This window comes from Larus michahellis, chromosome 3 (genome assembly GCF_964199755.1).
Source record: "Larus michahellis chromosome 3, bLarMic1.1, whole genome shotgun sequence".
NCBI lineage: Eukaryota > Metazoa > Chordata > Aves > Charadriiformes > Laridae > Larus > Larus michahellis.
Window position 1 is genome coordinate 123870414 of NC_133898.1, and position 20454 is coordinate 123890867.

Sequence of the window (20454 nt, forward strand, 5' to 3'; positions counted from 1 at the left end):
ATGCATATAGATAAACAGCCAAAATTTCTGGTGAGACAGAAAAATCTAAAAAATTATTAATACGTAAACATGCAAGGACCAGGCACAGGAATGTACATAAATTAGGAGGGGAAAAAAAAAAAAAAAGACTTAATATTAAACTACATTTTCCCCTTTCATAGCTTCATTCTGTTACTATTCAATATAAAGACTCAACGCCCCGTGCAAGTTTCCTTACCACTCTTCCCTAAGCACTTTGTCTGAAGAAGAAACTAACTTTGCATTCAGTTAGTTTCTTTAATATTCTTTCGCAAGTGAATTGTTCTTAATTATTATGAGCGTATGCTCCTTGTCCTTTAGCATGTGTACATCTTGATAACAACCAAGCACCCCAAAACAAACACAATATTGTGGTGAAGACTGGAGTTACAAAGAAGAAAAGTGTTTCAAGTGTTGCAACCACCACACATACGCTGCAAAGAACGGCACTTTTTGCAGTTCCTGGTTGCTCTCTCAGAGTGGATTGTAACTGACCTTCTACTAACATTTTCTGTGGCTTTAGATTTTTTCCCTGTTTTCTACTTTCAGTATATTTTCCACTCCCGATTTAGTAGCACATAATTTTTCCCAGGCTTAATCTCATTGACGTTTTTAGCGGTTACTAGTATTTGAAATACCATTCAATTTGGTATCTCCAGAAATTCATTAACCCATTATTTACCCCTTTTTCCGTATTATTATTAAAAATATTAAGACAAGGCTTAACAATGATTTTTGTGGCAGTCCAACAGACACTTCCCTCTATGAAAGCCTTGCAATTTATCATCATTTTCAAGCACTTACTATAGTTTAGAAAGGCTGTGTTCAGTATGATCCAATTTGAATTAACACCATAAGAAAGATTTAGAAACATACTGCTTTTTAATTAAGTGTTGGTACACATATAGGCTCAATCCTTCCTGTAAGTTTAATAAAATTAAAACAATGATTCAGACAACACTCCTACTTTGACTGCTGAAAGCCTCTGACACAATGCAACATACCAAAGACAGTATTTGACTGCTACGCATCTCCTATCTTAAAAAAAAAATAAAAATAGTAAAGAATACCTTACCATATTTCAGCAAGGACTGAAGCTGGTAGACCTGATTGCAAAAAAAAGGTACGTGCTTGATCACCTGTGATAAACAAGAACAACAGACAGGCTTTTACACTACAGACATAGATTTTCCAAAGACCTCAGCACTCTGTTGTGGGACAGATTTTCAAAAGGAACCAGCATGCTGGATGCCAAACTTTCCAGTTTCATACCACCTAACTCCTTCCCTGGTGACAGCAACTGTCAGATACCCACGTATTCTGTAATCCTGAATCTGTGCTCTGAGAAGCGATTTCAAGTAGCTAGAAAAAGCTTTAACAGGTCACAAATCAACAGCTGCCAACAGTTTAAAGATGCAAGATTTAAAGAAGTAAAAATGACTGAAAATTCAGTTCTGACCCAATTACTTTTACAGGAAAATAAAAGTAATGTGCCTGCTATTTCTTTCCTTCTCTTTCATCCAATCTAACTGTAGCCACTATTGCCTCTCTAGAAAAACTGGAAAAATACTGTGTTCTAAATAATATTACACTATTTCAGGAAGGGAACGGGAACTGTTGTGCAATTCCATACCAAGTTCCACATTGGTACTGATCATGCTGCTAAACTCGTAATAATACACGGATAGTGATTTATGCTCACCTAGAAAGATGTTTAAAGCTAAGACTTCAGGTTATTCTTTCAGCTCTTTCTTCCCTTATATTCGTACGCAGCCTTTCATTTCAAGCACTTGCCAAATAAATAACGAAGCCTCCAGACATATGTGTAGGTAAGAGCCCAGATATGGCCTAAAGGTAGGCCTTGGGACCGCACACTTTTCAGCTGGTGGTAAACACCAACCTCCCAGAGCTGTGTGGTCAAAGCAGGAGTTACATACCACTTTGCCAGAAGATGTGCGTGTTCCAAATTGATAACTTCCCGCTCCTTCCTCAGTCTTTTTTGGACCAAAATGAGGAAAAGCAGGGGCAGTGGAGTCACCAGCTAGGGCATTAGTAGATAGCTGGGCAGGCAGGGCTCATCTTTAATGCCCACGCACACACAAAGAATGGGGCATTCTTAAATTAAGTCATCTTTGCCAGTGAAATCGAGCCTTTTCTTCACGTCACAAGCAGATTCTTAAATCTTCAACCTGCAAATTCTGAGGTGTGCAGCAACATGACCCAATTGTTTCAGAGGAGAAGCAGCTGAGTGCAACTAGAACTGACAGCAGGCCATTGCAAAACACCATTAGCCTACCCAGAATTCGCCAAGGGTTAATGAATTGCAAGCAGTCATCAACAAGGACAAGCTGCCAGCATCTCTCTCCCTGCCTCCTCCCCCAAAACAAAGATATCTAACAGCACAGTATTCTCTAACACTGCTCAGACAGAGGAGAGCCACTTCTGGTGTCTCTGGTGTCACTTGCCACAATAGCTACTGTAAGTGCTCCTTGGCAGCCTCCCATCTGGCCTGATTCTCCTCGGTTTTCGAAACTAGACAGAACGACAGCAAATAACTGCTGGCTGCAGAAGCGATGGGGTTAACAGAAGAGTGTTCATGTGCCAGACTTTAGCCCAAAGCTTGTAAAAGTTTAGTAATAACCGGTGGCTGCTTGCCCAAAGAATATGGTTATTAGTCACACAAGAAAGGGCTAGAAATAGGATGTAGTTTTCAAACTGTTTTACAAAGATAGTTATGTGTACACAGAAGTTAATGTGTAATGCGGAACCTAAGACCAACCTGTAATGTAGCCTCCTGTGGGTTTAAGGCTATCGAACTGCTTGTCATGCTTGGCCCGCTCTTCTGAGGTGATGGCCCATATGTTTGGGCCTCCTAAAACAAAACAAAAAAAAACAGGTTGAAGACTTTTAAAAATAAAGCACGTCACTTAACAACATAAAAGCTCGGCTTCTGGAGAGACAAAGTTAGATCCAGACACACCCAGCTCCTACCAGTTTGGCAAGGACGTTCCGAAAGGCAAACCTGCTTCCCAGATGTGCAAGCGCTGGCTGAGACAATTCCTCAGCTAGATTGCGTTACATTCGGCTTTCAAACAAGCTCTGTCGTCCTTCAGAGCTGGGGCAAAGCAGTTTCCTGCCGATTGTTTGCGGCCGGGGCAGGATATGCACGTTGCTCACCATACCCTGTGTGAACCAAATACTCCTCTGGTTCACCGGGAAATACAGGGGATCCAATGTCACTCACGGGTTCTCATACAGAGGACTAACACTCTACAGATGCCCAAAAGACTCACACTTCGTCTTGCCAATACTCTAAAATCAAAATTGGGATTGCTAACAAAAATACGTTGGCTTTGTCTGACAAAGGAGTAACATTCTGTGTTGTTTTATTTATTGAATTTTTTTTTAACAGTGTACAATTTTGACTTACCATTTTTCAATATTTAAAAAAAAAAAAACAAACACAAAAACACCTCAACAAACAAAAAACAAGCATAAAATATCACAGCCTCAAAGTAACAAAGAGAAATTGCAGGGAATAATCCTGTCTACAGAGCTGTGCTGATACAGCGGGCGGAACCAGAGGGCCTTTCAGAAACGCTCCGACCTGCCGTATAAAGGTCAGGGTGCGTGCCCTTTGCAGGAAAAGCACTTTGCCAGAAATAATTGGATTTGGTTTTTAAGTAGGAGGAAGTTATAGTTGGGAAGCTCTTCACAGATACCTAATTTTTCAAATCAATGAATGCAAGAATTAGCCAAAATTCTGAACGGAAACCCCCAGAACAGCATTAAAGGTTATTTCTTAAAAAAAACCCCACCTTTAAAAAGACATTTTTTGGAGAATTACCTCTTCCAAAGAGCTGTTACTCTCTTCATCAAGTATTTGTATTGCTCACTAAAAGACAGCCAAAGGACTAAATAATTCTTCTAATAAGATATTAACAAGTTGCTTTAAAAACCACAGCACTTTGTAAAATGCTTCCTCTTTCCCTACATAAACCTACTTTCAAAGCTTTGAACCTACAGAATTTCAACAGCTCTTTTCACCGTTTTCCAGAGAGTAGGAACAAAGGGACAAAGGGCAAGCTGGCACACATGCCAATACACGCAAATTAATGACGTTAATCACCTCTCGACCGTGTTTATCCATATATGCAAACACATTTTCCAAAAAGGCCTACTGTCTCCTCGTAAGAAGGTCCTTTTAAGACCATCATTTCTCCTCCCATATGAACGAACCGAACGAACGAACTCTCCAGAACGAACTGAACCTCTGCTGCTTAAAACGGAAATACAAATAGTTAAAAAACCAAACCAAAGCGAAACAGAAACTCGGTGGGGATATGAATGAGAATAAAAGGTGGGAGGGCATAAAGATACAACTTTTAAGCACCTGAATTTGGACTTTTGCCTCCCTTTCTTGAGGATCCACTGATTTTTTTTTTAGTGTGGCCTCAATGAAAGGAGCTGCTTGCAGGTTGCATGCAAAACTGCGCTTCAAGAACCCGCCTTATTCCTTTCTTCAAATTAAAGGTGTCTAAATAAATCTAGGTTAGATACTGATAATAAATGTAAATAAGTGTAAATCAGATGCCTGGAAGTTGACGGACAGTACAAGTATTGCCATAATACACAACTTGGCCCAACAGCAAAAATTAGAGCAGCACTTAAATATTTTTAAAATGTTAGTTTTAAGATACAAGCGGAAAGCCACAAATGTGGTTAATGCTTATAGAAATTATCTCAACGAGACGAAGAATTGCGCCTAAAGCTGTCAACAGCAACTTTAGAAAACCTGACCAGTTTTTTTCATTTACAGAAAATAAAATATTAGCAACACCACACTCTCCTCATATGAAACACTGTGTTTTGATCACCTTTTGAAGCACTCCTCAGCTTTTTATAATCAATGACAGAAGGATTAAGACCACCACAATATATTCACGTGGTCAGTGGCTGCAAAGTGCTAAAAATACAGTAAAAAATTCCTTGTCTGGAGCTACTAGCACCACAGTACCTTTTCTAAAGAATCCCATTTACATTATGAGGGAACTTCTGTTTAAACATGTAATGAAATGCACAATTTCCTATTTATATGTCCCAAAGTAAGGAAGAAGATGGCAATCAATCTTGAATCTTTTCTAAAATATTTCAGCAAGTCATCTCTTTGAATACAAACTGCTAAGTTATGTTTCCTCTCCAGCTATGAAATCTGAAGTTCTACATGGCATTGTATCAAACACGTTAAAATTTTGCCGCTCAGCAAATCACTAGATTTGCCCCTGTAGCTGTACGACGACTAACATCTCATTCCAGAAGTGTTTCAATATCAGCATTCATCTTTCATTCACACTCCCCGAGAATCTCACTATGTTTTGCACACTAAAGATTTCGCGGAATTTTGCTCAGAGGACTGCGATGGCTTTTCTCTGACAGGTTTGCCCCAACAACTTTGGGATCATCACAGAGCCCTCTAGAAGGCAGACATGTGGGGTGCACGTCTGCTTATTGCCCCCGGCTCCAGCTTCCCTGACTCTCACCACCACGGACTTCACACTGCTGACCCCAGCCTTGGCAAAAAAAAAAAAAACAAAAAAAAAAATATCAGTACAGCCATAACAAAAGGCCTTTGGCTGCACACTATGCAAAAATTATGCTGTTAGCATAGTTTATTCATTCCCAAATTAAACATGCAAAAGCATTTCTCCAGCGACCATCTCCAGGATACGTTTCTTGCAAGTATAAATTTAATTTTAAAACAATATTTTTTGAGTACAACCCAAATTTTTATAGCAAGAAGTGCTTCCAGCATAGTCCTACCTAGTCAGTGCAAGCAGCTACTGTCACAGCACACTGACAACTACAAACACACGTTATCAAATGTACATCAAGTGAATGTTTCAGGAGACTGAATATATACTCCGAAAAGGCCAACCTGCTAATAATTTCTTTTCAAAGGTAAGAAGAATTTCAGATTCTCCTTATCCTGAGGGCAGAGACTGAAAAACCTTTTTTTCTGGTGCCTAGTTCCATAAAGACACGCTCTCCACCGATGTTTTTTTATAAGCATGGAAGAAAGTAATGTAGTAAGTCTTAAAATCCAAAGCAGACCTCCTCCCACATAATTTGACTGTTTTACTTAAAGGTAAATATATAAAAATATACACACTTTGTAAATATGAATTTAAAGAAAACATATTCAGTTCAGACAATTTTAGCCACATGGCTCTTAACACCCATCAACATTCAAAAATACCTTGAAATTTAAGACATTTATATACTAAATTCCAATCAGAAATGAGTTAAGCAGGGGGACACAAGGCAGTATTCCAACAAAGTCCTTCCAAAGCTGTGATTCCTTACAAGCTAAGCCTGGAAAGTAAGTGAGAGTGTCTGCTGTTTTCAGGCAGGTCATTGTTTTATGCACACAGGTTAATAATCATTGGGCAATTAAAACATTTGTTTAAAAAAATAAAATTAAAAACCATGCAACACTTATGGTAGGGATCCGCAGTGTGGGCATCCAACACTTCTTATTTAAAGGATGCACTGTTTTTCCCAACTCCTTACCCAATATGCAACAGAAACAAAATCAAGAGCACGGCACAAGAGGGAAGGTGAAAGTGTCGCGGCCGCTTATTTTTAGCTTAACCAGGTGCTCATGACTCTGTTGATGTTACCATTTGGCGATACAAACAAGAAAAGAAAAATCTGTGTAAAGAAAGTGTAATTTAAGTTAAGATTCCTCAAAATACCAAGCAAAAATACCACATCGGTCTATCTGAAATTAACACTTTGAACGACGGGGATCACAATGTCTAGACAATTCCACAACGCACGTCAGGAAACTATTCCTCAAAGTAATTGTCATGTTTGTTTATAGCACAACCAAAACCATCACAATAAAGACTTACCACAGACAAAATTAGTTTGAAACTCAGTTCTCCTGTGGAATCATCATCAAAACATGCTACAATCCTCATGAATACTGTAGTTGCTTCCCAAAGCTACCACAGCGGTAAAACTGGCCACTCAGCATCACTGCTGAGAAAAACTACACTGCCTGGTTTACAGACGACCAAGTTTTGGGCACATCGAACTGTGACAAAGGGAAGACTACTCCTTTTCTTGGAAGGACAAAGCTGCAGGAAGAGTCAAACAGAAACATCTGCCATCCAAGATGTATCACAGAATCATAGAATTGTTAGGGTTGGAAGGGACCTTAAAGATCATCTAGTTCCAACCTCCCTGCCATGGGCAGGGACACCTCCCACTAGATCAGGTTGCTCAGAGCCCCATCCAGCCTCGCCTTAAAAACTTCCAGGGAAGGGGCTTCCACCACCTCTCTGGGCAACCTGTTCCAGTGTCTCACCACCCTCATGGTGAAGAACTTTCTTCCTGACGTCCAGTCTGAATCGTCCCATCTCTAGTTTTAATCCATTCCCTCTAGTCCTACCATTACCCGACATCCTAAAGAGTCCCTCACCAGCTTTCTTGCAGGCCCCCTTAAGATACTGATACGCCACTATAAGGTCTCCTCGGAGCCTTCTTTTCTCCAGACTGAACAATCCCAACTCTCTCAGTCTGTCCTCATAGGAGAGGTGCTCCAGCCCTCTGATCATCCTCGTGGCCCTTCTCTGGACACGCTCCAGCACGTCCATATCTCTCTTGTAGTAGGGGCTCCAGAATTGGACGCAGTACTGCAGGTGGGGTCTTACGAGAGTGGAGTAGAGGGGCAGAATCACCTCCCTCGACCTGCTGGCCATGCTTCTCCTGATGCAGCCCAGGATACGATTGGCTTTCTGGGCTGCTAGTGCACACTGACGGCTCATGTTGAGCCTCTCGTCCACCAGGACCCCCAAGTCCTTTTCTTCAGGGCTGCTCTCAAGCCAGTCGCTGCCCAGCCTATATCAGTGCTTGGGAGTGCCCTGACCCAGATGGAGGACCTCGCACTTGGTCTTGTTGAACTTCATGAGGTTGGCATGGGCCCACCTCTCCAGCCTGTCAAGGTCCCTCTGGATGGCATCCCTTCCCTCCAGCATGTCAGCCGCCCCACACAGCTCGGTGTCATCGGCAAGCTTGCTGAGGCTGCACTCGATGCCACTGTCCATGTCGCTGACGAAGATGTTAAACAAGGCTGGGTCCCAGTACTGATCCTTGAGGGACTCCACTTGTCACTGGCCTCCACTTGGACATGGACCCGTTGACAGCCACTCTTTGGGTGCGGACGTCAAGCCAGTTCTTTATCTACTGAATTGCCCATCCACCAAAGCCATATTTTATCAGGTTGGAGACCAGGATGTCATCCAGGACAGCTGCAAAGGCTTTGTTCAGGTCTGGGTAAGTGACATCAGTTGCTTTCCCCTTGTCAATTGATGTTGTGACCTTCTCATAGAAGGCCACCAGGTTTGTCAGGCATGATTTGCCCTTGGTGAAGCCGTGTTGATTGTACCCAATCACCTCTTCGTTATTCTTCTGCCTCAGCAGTGCCTCCAGGAGGATCTGCTCCATAATCTTACCAGGCACGAAGGTGAGACTGACTGGCCTATAATTCCCTGGTTCCTCCTTCCTTTTTGAAAACAGGGATTATGTTTCCCCTTTTCCAGTCAGTGGGGACTTCACCAGACTGCCATGACTTTTGGAATATAATAGAGAGCGGTTTAGCAACCTCATCCACCAGTTCCTTCAGTATAATTCCCTGGTTCCTCCTTTCCTTTTGAAAACAGGGATTATGTTTCCCCTTTTCCAGTCAGTGGGGACTTCACCAGACTGCCATGACTTTTGGAATATAATAGAAAGCGGTTTAGCAACCTCATCCGCCAGTTCCTTCAGTACCCGTGGGTGTATCCCATCGGGTCCCATGGACTTGTTCACTTTCAGGTTCAACAGATGGTCACAAACCTGATCTTCACTTATGATGGGCAGTTCCGTCCAACACCTGCCATTGTCTTCTGTGACTCCGGGAGTGTAGCTGGAGCCCTTGACAGTGAAGACTGAGGAAAAGAAGTTGTTGAGAATCTCGGCCTTCTCCTTACCACTTGTCACCAGCTCCCCCGTTTCCTTTCTGAGGGGGCCCACACCTTCCCTAGTCGTCTTCTTACCATTAATGTACCTACAGAATTTTTTGCTGTTTCCCTTGATCTCCTTGGCTAGATTTAATTCTGAGTTTTAGCTTTTCTAACCAGGTCTCTTGCTGTTCGGACAGCTTCCTTGTATGCCCCCCATTCTAGCTGTCCTTTCTTCCATTCCGTATAAAGTTTCTTTTTGTGTGACGGTGTGTCCAGGAGCTCCCTGTTCATCCAGGCAGGTCCCCTAGCATTCTTTCCTGCCTTCCTCTTTGTCAGTATAGTTTGCTCCTGGACACGGAGAAGGTGATTCTTGAATACTGACCAGCTGTCATCTAAACTTATCTGGCTTAGCTCAACGCTTTCTGCACTAACACGCCTTCAGTCCCAGGGATGAGAAATGTCTTGCCCATAAGCCAGATCCAACCAAAGAGAACAATTAATTTTGTACAGAGACATTGCTACTGTTCTTCCTTCCTCCCAGCCTGAGTCCTCATGGCAAGTCATACACGAATCACAAAACCTCTTCGCAGACACCTCTCCGATCACAGGATGGAGCAAGGGGCTCGCATCTCCTTCATGGAGCAGTGGCGAACCTTTGGTTCTCCAGAGATTCTGAGCTGGCACTCGTTCTGAGCAGTGAACTACAATACTTTTAAATATCAGTTTAGCATCAGAAATCAAAATGCAGTTGCCACTACATGCTCCCATGACAGGCTTTGCTGCAGCCAATGAACAGAATGTTACTAATTTTCTGACTTAGCTTAAGTGTCCTGGAAATTTTTATGAGACAAATAACTTTTTTCCTCAACCATAGATGGCATAATTTTGAAGGAGAAAAAAAATACAATCTCCCTGACAATAAGATATCTCATTAAATCATTACTCTTCCAAAGAGGTTACTTTGCAATCTCATAACTTCACACATGAAGCAAGACTCACCTAGATGAGGCTAATACTATATTTGACTAAGCTGTGTTTTTAGGAATCAAAACTCAAGAAATCCTGAACTTGGAGATTTTCACCACAAAGACTCTCCCTAGCATAAAGTTAACTATTGGCTTCACTTGCTTTTCTTGTTTATGAAAACACATATTTCTATATTTATATTCACATTTGGAATATAGACGTCAAACTACCTTTCTTTTCTAGAGAAGGCTGGTACTTTCAGAGAAGACTGGGGAAAAATATCAGGACTGGGAAGTGTTCTCCAGATCCAAAATGAGAAATCTGGACTCAAGGTCCAAAAATGTCTCAGTGGATTCCTTATACCAGATCAGAAAACTAACAGAGAAAGCTCCTCTACTTGCCCACACTGTAGCTCTACAACACGAACACGTTCAAGATTTCAAAGTCAAATGGGGATTCTACCCACGTAGAAAGTCTGCAAGGAATGACAAAGACCCACAGAAACAACCCAGTGCTACACATTCTTAATTTAATATACATTCAAGACTTCTCTAAAGATAACAAAACACATACTGACTGCACCTTCGCATAATGAGTATTAATATGTAATTCAATGTGGTAGCACTCACAATTTTATAGTGTTGGAAACAAGCGACTACGCTGGGGATTAAACAACGTTTTCTGTTCCTTTAAGCTCATTTTATATAAAATACACCTTTCTACAACCGAGCATGAGAGCCTGTTTATGGCAGGATCACAGCATTTAGTAGGACAGCTCCAGAAATGCCTTTACAACACTGCATCAGACAGATAATCTTCGGAAGAAAATAAAGGACTTGCTTTGATGGGCTGCCAACACCAGAAACAAACACGGTTCTTTCCTTAACGTGGTAAGCTGCAATTGAAAAAATGGGGAGGAAAAAAAAAAGTGCAATCCTAGAAAAAAAATTAAACAGACCTGAAAACACTCTGTAAGACTCTACCGCTGGTTAGTACCACCTGTAGGCAAAGGTATCAAGAGCGGTGCTATTAGTGAAAAGGATAAAGGTAACTTTTCACTTGTGGAAAATCGTAAGACATTTTTCACATTCTCCAAAGAGCTGTGTTTGTTTTTCACTGATAGGCGTTGCTTGTTTTTCTCCAATAAAAACTATGCTCCTACGACCTACAAAGTTAATTAACTCAACAGAGATAATAAACCTAAATTGAAAGAGCATTCTTTGTACACATAAGTCACGAGGATGAGTGATTATACCACCACCTTTTTAACCATCCAAAAAACTGGAATTAAGCTTCATAATGACACAAAACAAATATTTATCCCCGTGTTTAAAGACAGGGAAATTTCAACACAGACATGCAGCAGCGTGCCTCAAGTGGCACAAGAAGGGGTTTTCCGTAATGCAACCCACAATTGCATTACTGTATCCCATCAGGAGACTCGAGAGAGTTGTCTGGTGTAAGACATATTGGGATAAATCTAATAATCCCAATCTTCTGTCTGCGTTTGTAGATAAGTTTACCACAGAAGTATTTATTACAGACCAGATTCAACGCTCCCAACTGAGATGTTGAATCATACTTCTAATTTTTCCTCAGTGGTGAGTAAACACTCCAGGAGTCCAAAAATATCCAGAACATTTTACCATTAGTCTGAATTTCCAAATTCCTTATCAGTGTTATTGCTATTTTCAATATTTGCTTCCCTCCTTTGTTGTTGATTCTTTATATCAAGCACAGGAGAAAACGCTCACTGATAATAAGCACTGATTCTTATTTAGGTGTGTAAATATGTTATGAACTACTAGTGGGTCCATCCCAAAGCACCACCTGCCCTTCCTCGAGGAATGCATCTCCTATTCCCAGCTCCCATGTTCTCAGGTCACGGTAGGAGCCACGTGCAACCTCCTTTCACAATGCACACGTTAGTCCCACGACTACTTGTCCTACCAGAAATGCATCTCGGAGGCTCTCGGCATATTAAGCAACACTGCGGGAACTGCCAGAGGCAAAGGGTATGTCCACGCTTAACAACAGCTTCAGCAGCTTCTTTAATGTATACACAGTTAAAAGGAAACACCTGTAACTAAAGCACGTTAAACAAGAGGAAAACACGTTTCTCCTGCAATTTTGTATTTTCCCTAAAATTACGAGGAATGTGCCCATTGAAGCCAAGAGAATTTTCTAAGATTTTCAAGCGTCTCTGATGTGCTACCCAAAAATAACTCTTACCTGCAGACAGGCTGTTAAATAGCATGAGGCAAATGCAGGGCAACATAGATTTGGCTGAGAAATGCTTGCTTAATTGAAGAGCATCCTTACAGAAATGTGGACACCGTAGCAGCAGACACATTGTATTTTAGGGTATAGTTCATATTCTCTACATTATGGACAGGATTTCTAGATATTTTGGTGTATTTGGGAATCCTTAGGTTCAGCAGTTCACTAAAACCAAACACTGGGCTTGTTTAAACCAACCACGTGCCCTATGAATCAGGAGCAGAACTCCATATGATGCAGTATTTTGTCTGATGAAACGGTCGTCGGCGTCCCCCCACTTCAATACACAAAATCCCTCTGTAAAGGAAGAAGGTTAAGATTTCTGTGCCACGCAATGATCTCAATGTAGAAACATAATCCCTGCTTTTGGAATGAGTATAATCCCTAAAACAATTTAGAGATACATAATAGTCTAGGCCATGCTAACAGCAAAGATCGACTTCTTTTCTGAATTTTACAGCACAATCTAATGATTCCGAAGCACTTAAACTATCAGTTTATAGTAACAGGATAGTATTTCTATACTTTATAAAAATCACAGAATCATTTAGCTCATTATGGCTATCCATTTTCAGAAGCTCATTTTTAATTAAATTATCGCAAAGCTGCAACTGAAACATAAAGCTACACATCAAGCAAGCAAAATATTAAAAAGCACAACAGAGACATAGCAAATTACAGCAATTTTACTTGAAGATGTATAAACAAAAAAAAATATCTTTTTTTAAAAGATCTGTTAGAGCTCCACTAATGTAAAAAATACATTAGGAAATGTGTATAAACGTGACAGTACTCTCAATTGCACTTTAGCATGCTACCTTTTACACTAGTTTTCCGTAGAATTTGTGACAACTCATTCAACAGTGTTTTCTGAAGTTTTAAGGAAACAAACAAGATTTCTATTTCTCATCAAAAAGTGTAATTACTGTAACCTATAATATTGGTAAACTCATACTTTATTCTTGAAAGTTCATTTAACTTTTCCTTTTCTTACAGGAAAAAGCTGGCACACAGAGTTGGCCTAACCTAAGCCTTCCCCATACCTAGATTCAATGTGAGCAATAAATATAGAAGTATTTTGTGCCCAATTCTGGGAAAATAATGCCACTGAAATTACTGCAGTTGCTGAGTTACAACACTGATGCAGCACAGGAAACAAGCCCATTCTTTTACCATTGACATAGCCATGCCTTTGCCCAGAATCACAGAAACATTTCGGTTGGAAAAGACCTTTAAGATCATCGAGTCCAACTGTTAACCCAGCACTGCCAAGTCCACCACTAAACCACGTCCCGCAGCACCACGCCTAAACATCTTTTAAATACTTCCAGGGATGACGACTCAACCATTTCCCTGGGCAGCCTGTTCCAATGCTTGATAACCGTTTCAATGGAGAAGTTTTTCCTAATATCCATCCTAAACCTCTCCCGGTACGACTTGAGACCATTTGCTCTTGTCCTCTCACCTGGGAGAAGAGACCGACCCCCACCTCTCCACCCCCTCCTTTCAGGCAGTTGTTGAGAGTGAGAAGGTCTCCCCTCAGCCTCCTTCTCTCCAGGCTGAACATCCCCAGCTCCCTCAGCCGCTCCTCACAAGACTTGTGCTCCAGACCCCTCACCAGCTCCGTTGCGCTTCTCTGGACTCACTCCAGCACCTCGATGTCTTTCTTGAGGTGAGGGACCCAAACGCTAGACACAGCCCTCAAGGTGGGGCCTCACCACTGCAGAGGACAGGGGGACGATCACTGCCCTAGTTCTACAGTTAATACTTTCAGATGGATTTTAGAGGTGGAAAAAGAGAGAGAAGAAAAAAGTCACATCAACAAGAACCTTTCCAATGGAACGTACAAAAAGTTCAAAGTAAGCAACATTATCAGGGCATAAAATAGTCATACTTTGCCGAACTCTCCCCTACCGGCTGCAAGAACTGCCTCCATTTGTTGTTAAGGTAATCATACCTCTAGCTGAAGGACTCCATAGCCTTCCTTCCCAGCATGACACAGAAGATGCAAGATATGCTTACCCTTCAGTTTAGGACAAGTCAGAAGCTTTTTTGAGTAAACGCCTGTCAACCTGCATAGCATCAAAGTCTTCAATACAGAAATAAACAGGTTTTAGTTATGAAGTTTGTGGAAAAAGCCCACTAGAGCTTAGACTAACCTTTTCTAATTCTGAAAAAGGATTTTTTATGCTGCTGCTGCTGCTCACGAGCATTCACAAAAAAGAACCCCTGCAACTTAATTAAAAAATTACAAAAGGATAATTTGTTTAATTATTGTCTAGCAAATCTCTGTGGAATGCAGCAAAACTAATAAGATTCAGGTGAGTTGCCATCTGCAGCAGCTAGTAAATCTTTCTGCACCGGGAGAAATGCAGGCAGTAAAAACAGAAGGCAAGAGGATGCAGAACGAACCTTGAAATTAGGTGGGGTAAAGGAAATTATTCTCCTACAAAAACATACGCTGACATAAAACCAGAGCAGAACTCTGTTTAAGGAATACTAGATCCTTTATAGCAATTTGTGTAGTTCTCATCATTATCAGGCCATTAGAGTAAAAATGACATTTCCGGGTTCTCAGCCTTGAGGAGGAAGTCTGGGACCAGGAGGAAGGCTGATGGGCTATATTTACAACAGAAAATTTGGATACAGACTTGAAAGGAGGAAAAGAGAAGAACCACCAAATTTAAAAAAAAAAAAAAAGAAAGAAAAAAAAAGAAAAAATTACTCAGGAAGGGTGGGAGAGAAGGAAAATGCAGAGGCATTTCCTGACTGATCTGTGGAATAAAATTAAATTAGAAGATAATTTAGGTAACAAAACACAGTAACAACCATGCCAGCTCAGACCGAATTTCCCTAGCGAAGCTCCCAGCACACAGTGACAGGCTGAGGCAAGCACGTGGTGGTACTTGCCCAGGATGTCTTCTCAGCCCCCACTGCAGCTCCTGAACCAGAGGTGGTACCTCGTTAACGGATGGAAAATTCACCTATCTACAGTCGCTTAAGGAATCCAAGTAACCTTTTGGCATCCACAGCTTTCTACAGCTTTTACTGTTTGACAATGTGCAAAGTGCTCTGTTTGTTTGATATCTGACAATGGGATTTTTATTCGATGCTAGTTATTTCTTATGTTATCGGAGATCAATTATCATTCCCCTGCCTACAAAATGACGAATGACCTTGAGAAGGTGACATCTACTGTATCCACCATCCCCACCGTTTCTTTTCTAAGCTGAAACGTCCTAGTCAATGCAATTATTCCTCATATGGAAGCTGTTCTGCATCCTTGATCACTCTTGCTACCCTCCTCTCTGTAATTTCTAGTCCTGACAGAAAGAAAACATGTAGGAAAAGCTGGAAGAAAACACAAAGGTAACTAAAGCAAAAATAAGAAAGTTTGCTTAAACAGGACTCCTTATAATGTTAAATTACTAATTAGCAGAACATGCCAACTATATCCAGTACATATACAATACTACTTTCCCAGCACACTAGGGAGTTTGATTTTAAATATAAAAAAAATTGAAAACGGTCTAATTTATGAACGTAAGGCCTTTGGTATTACCTTATACTGCAGTCCCTAATCCTGCCTCCACCGTGGCTCATAGGGCCACTTCGGGAATTAGGAACGGTTCTTCCCTGGGCATTACAGTTTCTCAACTGTCAGAAATCAGCAATTTGACAGACTTCTTGAGTCAAAAAAGCACCAAAAAAAAAAAAAAAAGCATCTAATAGCCATTGCATAGACCTTTCCTCCCCAGGTTTTGACTCCATGTACTTGGAACTGATCAACACACACCGTAACAAGTGCAGAGTTCTTTGGTAACAGTGAAACCATGAGTTTCAGGAAATACACATTTCCTAAAGAAACAAAAACTGTACCGCAGAGATCACAGTTAAACACAAAATTATGCTCATGAGAAGAAATGCAAGAGAAAATGGTGGTACATGCTTTAAAAATATACCAAGTATTATTAAAAATAAATATAACTTTTAAACAAATTACTTCAATAAACAGCACTAAGAATTCAGCTTCAAGAAACTGCACTTGAAATTCAGTTAATCTTACCTGTCCTGGAGACTCGCACGCAAAGAACTTCACATCCAACAAAACCCCAAATGTTTTTAAGTTATTAAAATGTCTTCTCTGAAGGTTCTTTGTAAGAATGCTAGTCCCATGAATACTGATATTTCTTTTAGCACCCCTCCTAGCTATCTTATTGATGATTTAAGGTTACTGTTCCATTGTAAGAAAAACAACAGATGTCCTAAGGAACCGACGCAGTATATTGAAAAGCCTGAACATACACAAGATTCCTTATTAAAGTAACACAGCATTATATAAATACATTTGACAGACCACAATGTCTAAAAATGTGTTTATTCTTGTCATTATAATTAGTGGGCTGAACCTGAACTCATTCTGCCAATACCAATTAATATCATCTATGGCCAGTTCAAAGTGGCCACGACAATCACAGACGACATGGAATTTAGTAGACGTTAAGATGGTACCACTTCACACAATGCTCATCAACCCTAAATTGCAACAACCAGATGAAGTGGTTTATCAGAGTAGCACATTTCCAAGCTTTTGCAGCTAACCCTTCAAGGAAATGAAAATTCTAACCGCCGAAGCCCTTTGAAGCTCAACCATGTGATAGATACATGTTTCTGCATCCCTTCATAAGCCTTCAGGCTCTGCCTCCATTTTGGAGAAGCATTTGTAGATCTCACTTTGGTTTTTTTATGTGTTTTTATGTGCCTTGAAGAAAAACCATGAGGAAGTCTCACTGACATCCAAAATGAATAAAGCAGCTCTTTCATTACAGTAGTAGTATTCCACATAAAAACCGTCCTGGGTTCCCCACTCAGTGTAATCTTACCTTGTAAAAGCTAACACACGATACTAACAAAGTAAAATCTTAGCAAGACAAAGCAGCTATAGGCTTGAAGTAAATTAATGGCTGAAGATCTAACACTAATCTTCACTAGGTTATTATCTAATTTTTTTTCCACTTTATTATTTTTTTTTTTAAACATCTTAGGAGCACAGAATTGGAAGCCACCACCAAGGTCACCATGCCCAGACTGCTGCTACTCCAAGAAACTCTAATACATTAATTCTTTCCTGAAATACGAGCTCTGCCTTGAGGCCATCAGACTTTTTTCTTGACCATGGTCCAGAACGTCACTGCTGACAGAACCATTCCCATTTCCAGACCAACAGCACCAACAGCTGATTCATCTCAATTTAACCTTGTGCTAACATTGTACTTATTTTCCCTACTTAATGTTTATCTTCCTAACAAGAAAAAATAAAGAGCAAATTTATTTACTATAAAGTAAATACAATGAAATAAAAAAAAAAAAAAAACAGTATGCTTTTATTTTGGTAGGTTAACAAAGCCAATCTCTTTAGTCTTTCTCAACACAGAATTCATTTCTCCTGGATAACACTGAAGCCTAACTGCATCTTTGCAGGGTTTTTTTTTCCCCCCTCCTAAGCAGGTAACCCAAATTCTACCCTATATCCCACAAGATGTCTCAGCAGTGCCTTACGCAATAGCACACAGTACTCCTTATTTCACCCATCATAGTCCAGGATGCATTTCCTTTCCCTCAAATCACGTAATTATTACGTGATCATCTAATGCATCCGGTTGTCTTCCTCCTTAGTCACAGCCAACTGCTGAGTTCCCAGCACACACCAAAAATTCTTCTAGCCCATAATGGTATGACTAAAAGCTATCTGAAGACAGCACGACAGAAATGTGATGAAATTTAACCGATGATATGCAGTGCACACTGTATGATTCTGGCTGGAAAATGACTCCTAAGCTTGTGTCATCAACCAATTTAACCAGCATACATTTTGCTTTATACTGATGATGTTACCATAAATACTAGTCTCGAGATAAAAATCCATGCAGAGTACCACTACTACAACATCCCAGCCTAATATTTGCGTTTTCTCTCCCTTTTAGCCAGTTACTCCTTTAATAAAGTCCAAACGCACAATCTGTTATGCTTTGTCTACAAAATTCAGTTACTGAAGAAAGCATAAGATGCGACCTTCCTTTTTTAAAACCTATCCAATTTATTCCATTTAAGATTTACCTCCATGTCTAATTATTTCTTCCTTCCAAGATTTTCCTCTTACGTCTTCCATGTGAATCATATTGTCCTCATAACTAAATATGAATAAACCACTTTGTATTCCGCAATCCTGTAGCACTATTTCTGACTTGTTAGGATTAAAGAAAACAGATAATATGGCACACACAATTGGAAATCTTTTTTTTTTCAGGGTGTGATGGTGGAAGGTATATGCCCCTCTGACTTGAGCAAATGAATTTTGCTCCATATCACACCACTGTCCTCACTGAAAAGTGATAGGAAGGATTAATTTATAAGTAAGGACACACACAGAAAATATTTGTCCTTGTCTTATAATTTATTGGCTTTTCCTTCTTTTAGATAGGAGAACAAGTTCTGGTATTTTCTTTGCAAGGTCTAATTCAGCTTAGTATCTTGGTTATCTACACTTGCTGATATCCAAGTCTACAGTTTCGCTATCTACAGTGCGCACAAAGCTACGAGTCAGGTTGCATTCAAATAGTTTTAAATTGAACCGTGATGACCAGGGTTCTTCCTCAATCAAAACAATTCAGACCATGGATCTTGAGACAGATCTTTTCTTAGAATCATAGAACGGTTTGGGTTAGAAAGGACCTTAAAGATCATCTAGTTGCAACCCCTCTGCCATGGGCAGGGACACCTCCCACTAGACAGAAGATGCAGCAGAACTGAGCATCAGTGGCATCACTGGAAGCAGGACCCCACTCAACCCATTCACACCTACCCTCGTCTCCAACACACCTAAGCGTGGGGACACAAAACGCAGTTCTATTCACAGGAGCATAAAAATCCATTTTGACTTATGAAGGTCAAGAAGCGTATGTAATGAGTTACGATTATTACTTTTTGCATGTCAGTTTATCAAAAATATTTTCCTGCTGGACCACTAAAAAATTATATCAAAAGGAAACAGGTGGTATGAGGGAAGAGGAAGGACAAATAAAAACATAAACAAAAAAAATAAAGCAAAGTCCAAAAATTCCAATGGTACTTAAGGAAACAATGTGAAAGATACTGATCGGCAAATACTGCTTTCCTCGTTCCGGCTGGACCGTCGAGATTAAATCTCCCCAAACCAAGATCCAGCATCAGTGTGGACATTAAACCCTGAAAAAAATCTAGCCTAGAGAAGATGAGGCATTAGGAGAACAGCAACATCTTGCAACTGCTCTCCGGCTGTAAAGAAGGCATCCCGCAGTGAAGGTGACTTCGTCCTGCTCTGTGATGAAGGCAGCAATCACAGAGATGAATTAAGTGGAAGTGCATTTTAACCTAATAAAGCCTTTATCATTTTAACTGTTGTTTGTGCTTAGTATATTAACTCCTTCTTTAGAAATAGAATTGTTGAAGGTATTTGTTATTTAGTGTAACTAAATGCTATTTCCAAAAGCATTTGCAAGACGTGGGATGAATTCCTAAGAAAGCTTTCTCCGGATAGAGAGCTGTATGTAAGGAAAATAAACTACCAGAAACTGGGTTTGTTTTATCATTTTCACAGAGATAATGATCAATATTCAGACAGTTACAGGATAAAATGAAATTCTCAGTAGGCAATCCTTGATCTTGTTTGTAGAGTGGGAAGATGGATACGCCTGGAGTGGCTCTTTGATAGAGCTGGACTCCACAGAGGTAAATGTCTGTTATCCATCTGGTGCTGTTATTTATGTTTTGTAATTGGCAGCCTTTCTACATAAGAAGAAACAGGTTACTCAGCCTTGTCTGTTCATGTAAAATGTCATTATAACCTTTACATTTTGCACGGGAGATAAATTTGTAAAAACTAGCAGGTCTGCCCCGAGTTCCAGACAAATCAACATGCGCTCTTTCAGTCCTACTTTTCCTCTTTGAATTTCCAGCCTGTTAGTAAGGCATCCACAAAGGTCACCTTGGACAGAAATGAAGGGTCAAAGGGAACTCCTTTCTTTTCACTGCGTCCTTTTATGACTTTAGAGAAGAAAGGTAAGCGGTCTAGCAAAAGCATGTGCCCCTAGAGCACACAATACCTCAACAAGTTCTAGTTTACATATGGCCACGTAACTAAAAA

The 20454-nt window shown here is 40.4% G+C and overlaps 1 protein-coding gene across 9 annotated transcripts in view; it reads right to left on the minus strand.

Annotated features, from left to right (window-relative positions):
- Positions 1-20454, minus strand: part of ITSN2 (intersectin 2) — a 90215-nt gene that overhangs the window by 54183 nt on the left and 15578 nt on the right. For all 9 annotated transcript variants that reach the window (XM_074581986.1, XM_074581987.1, XM_074581984.1 and 6 more), the window contains exons 3-4: positions 2798-2890; positions 1094-1157 (exon numbers count right to left, since the gene is read on the minus strand). In XM_074581986.1, coding sequence (XP_074438087.1) covers positions 1094-1157; positions 2798-2890 — 157 coding nt within the window. The remainder of the gene's footprint in view (positions 1-1093; positions 1158-2797; positions 2891-20454) is intronic.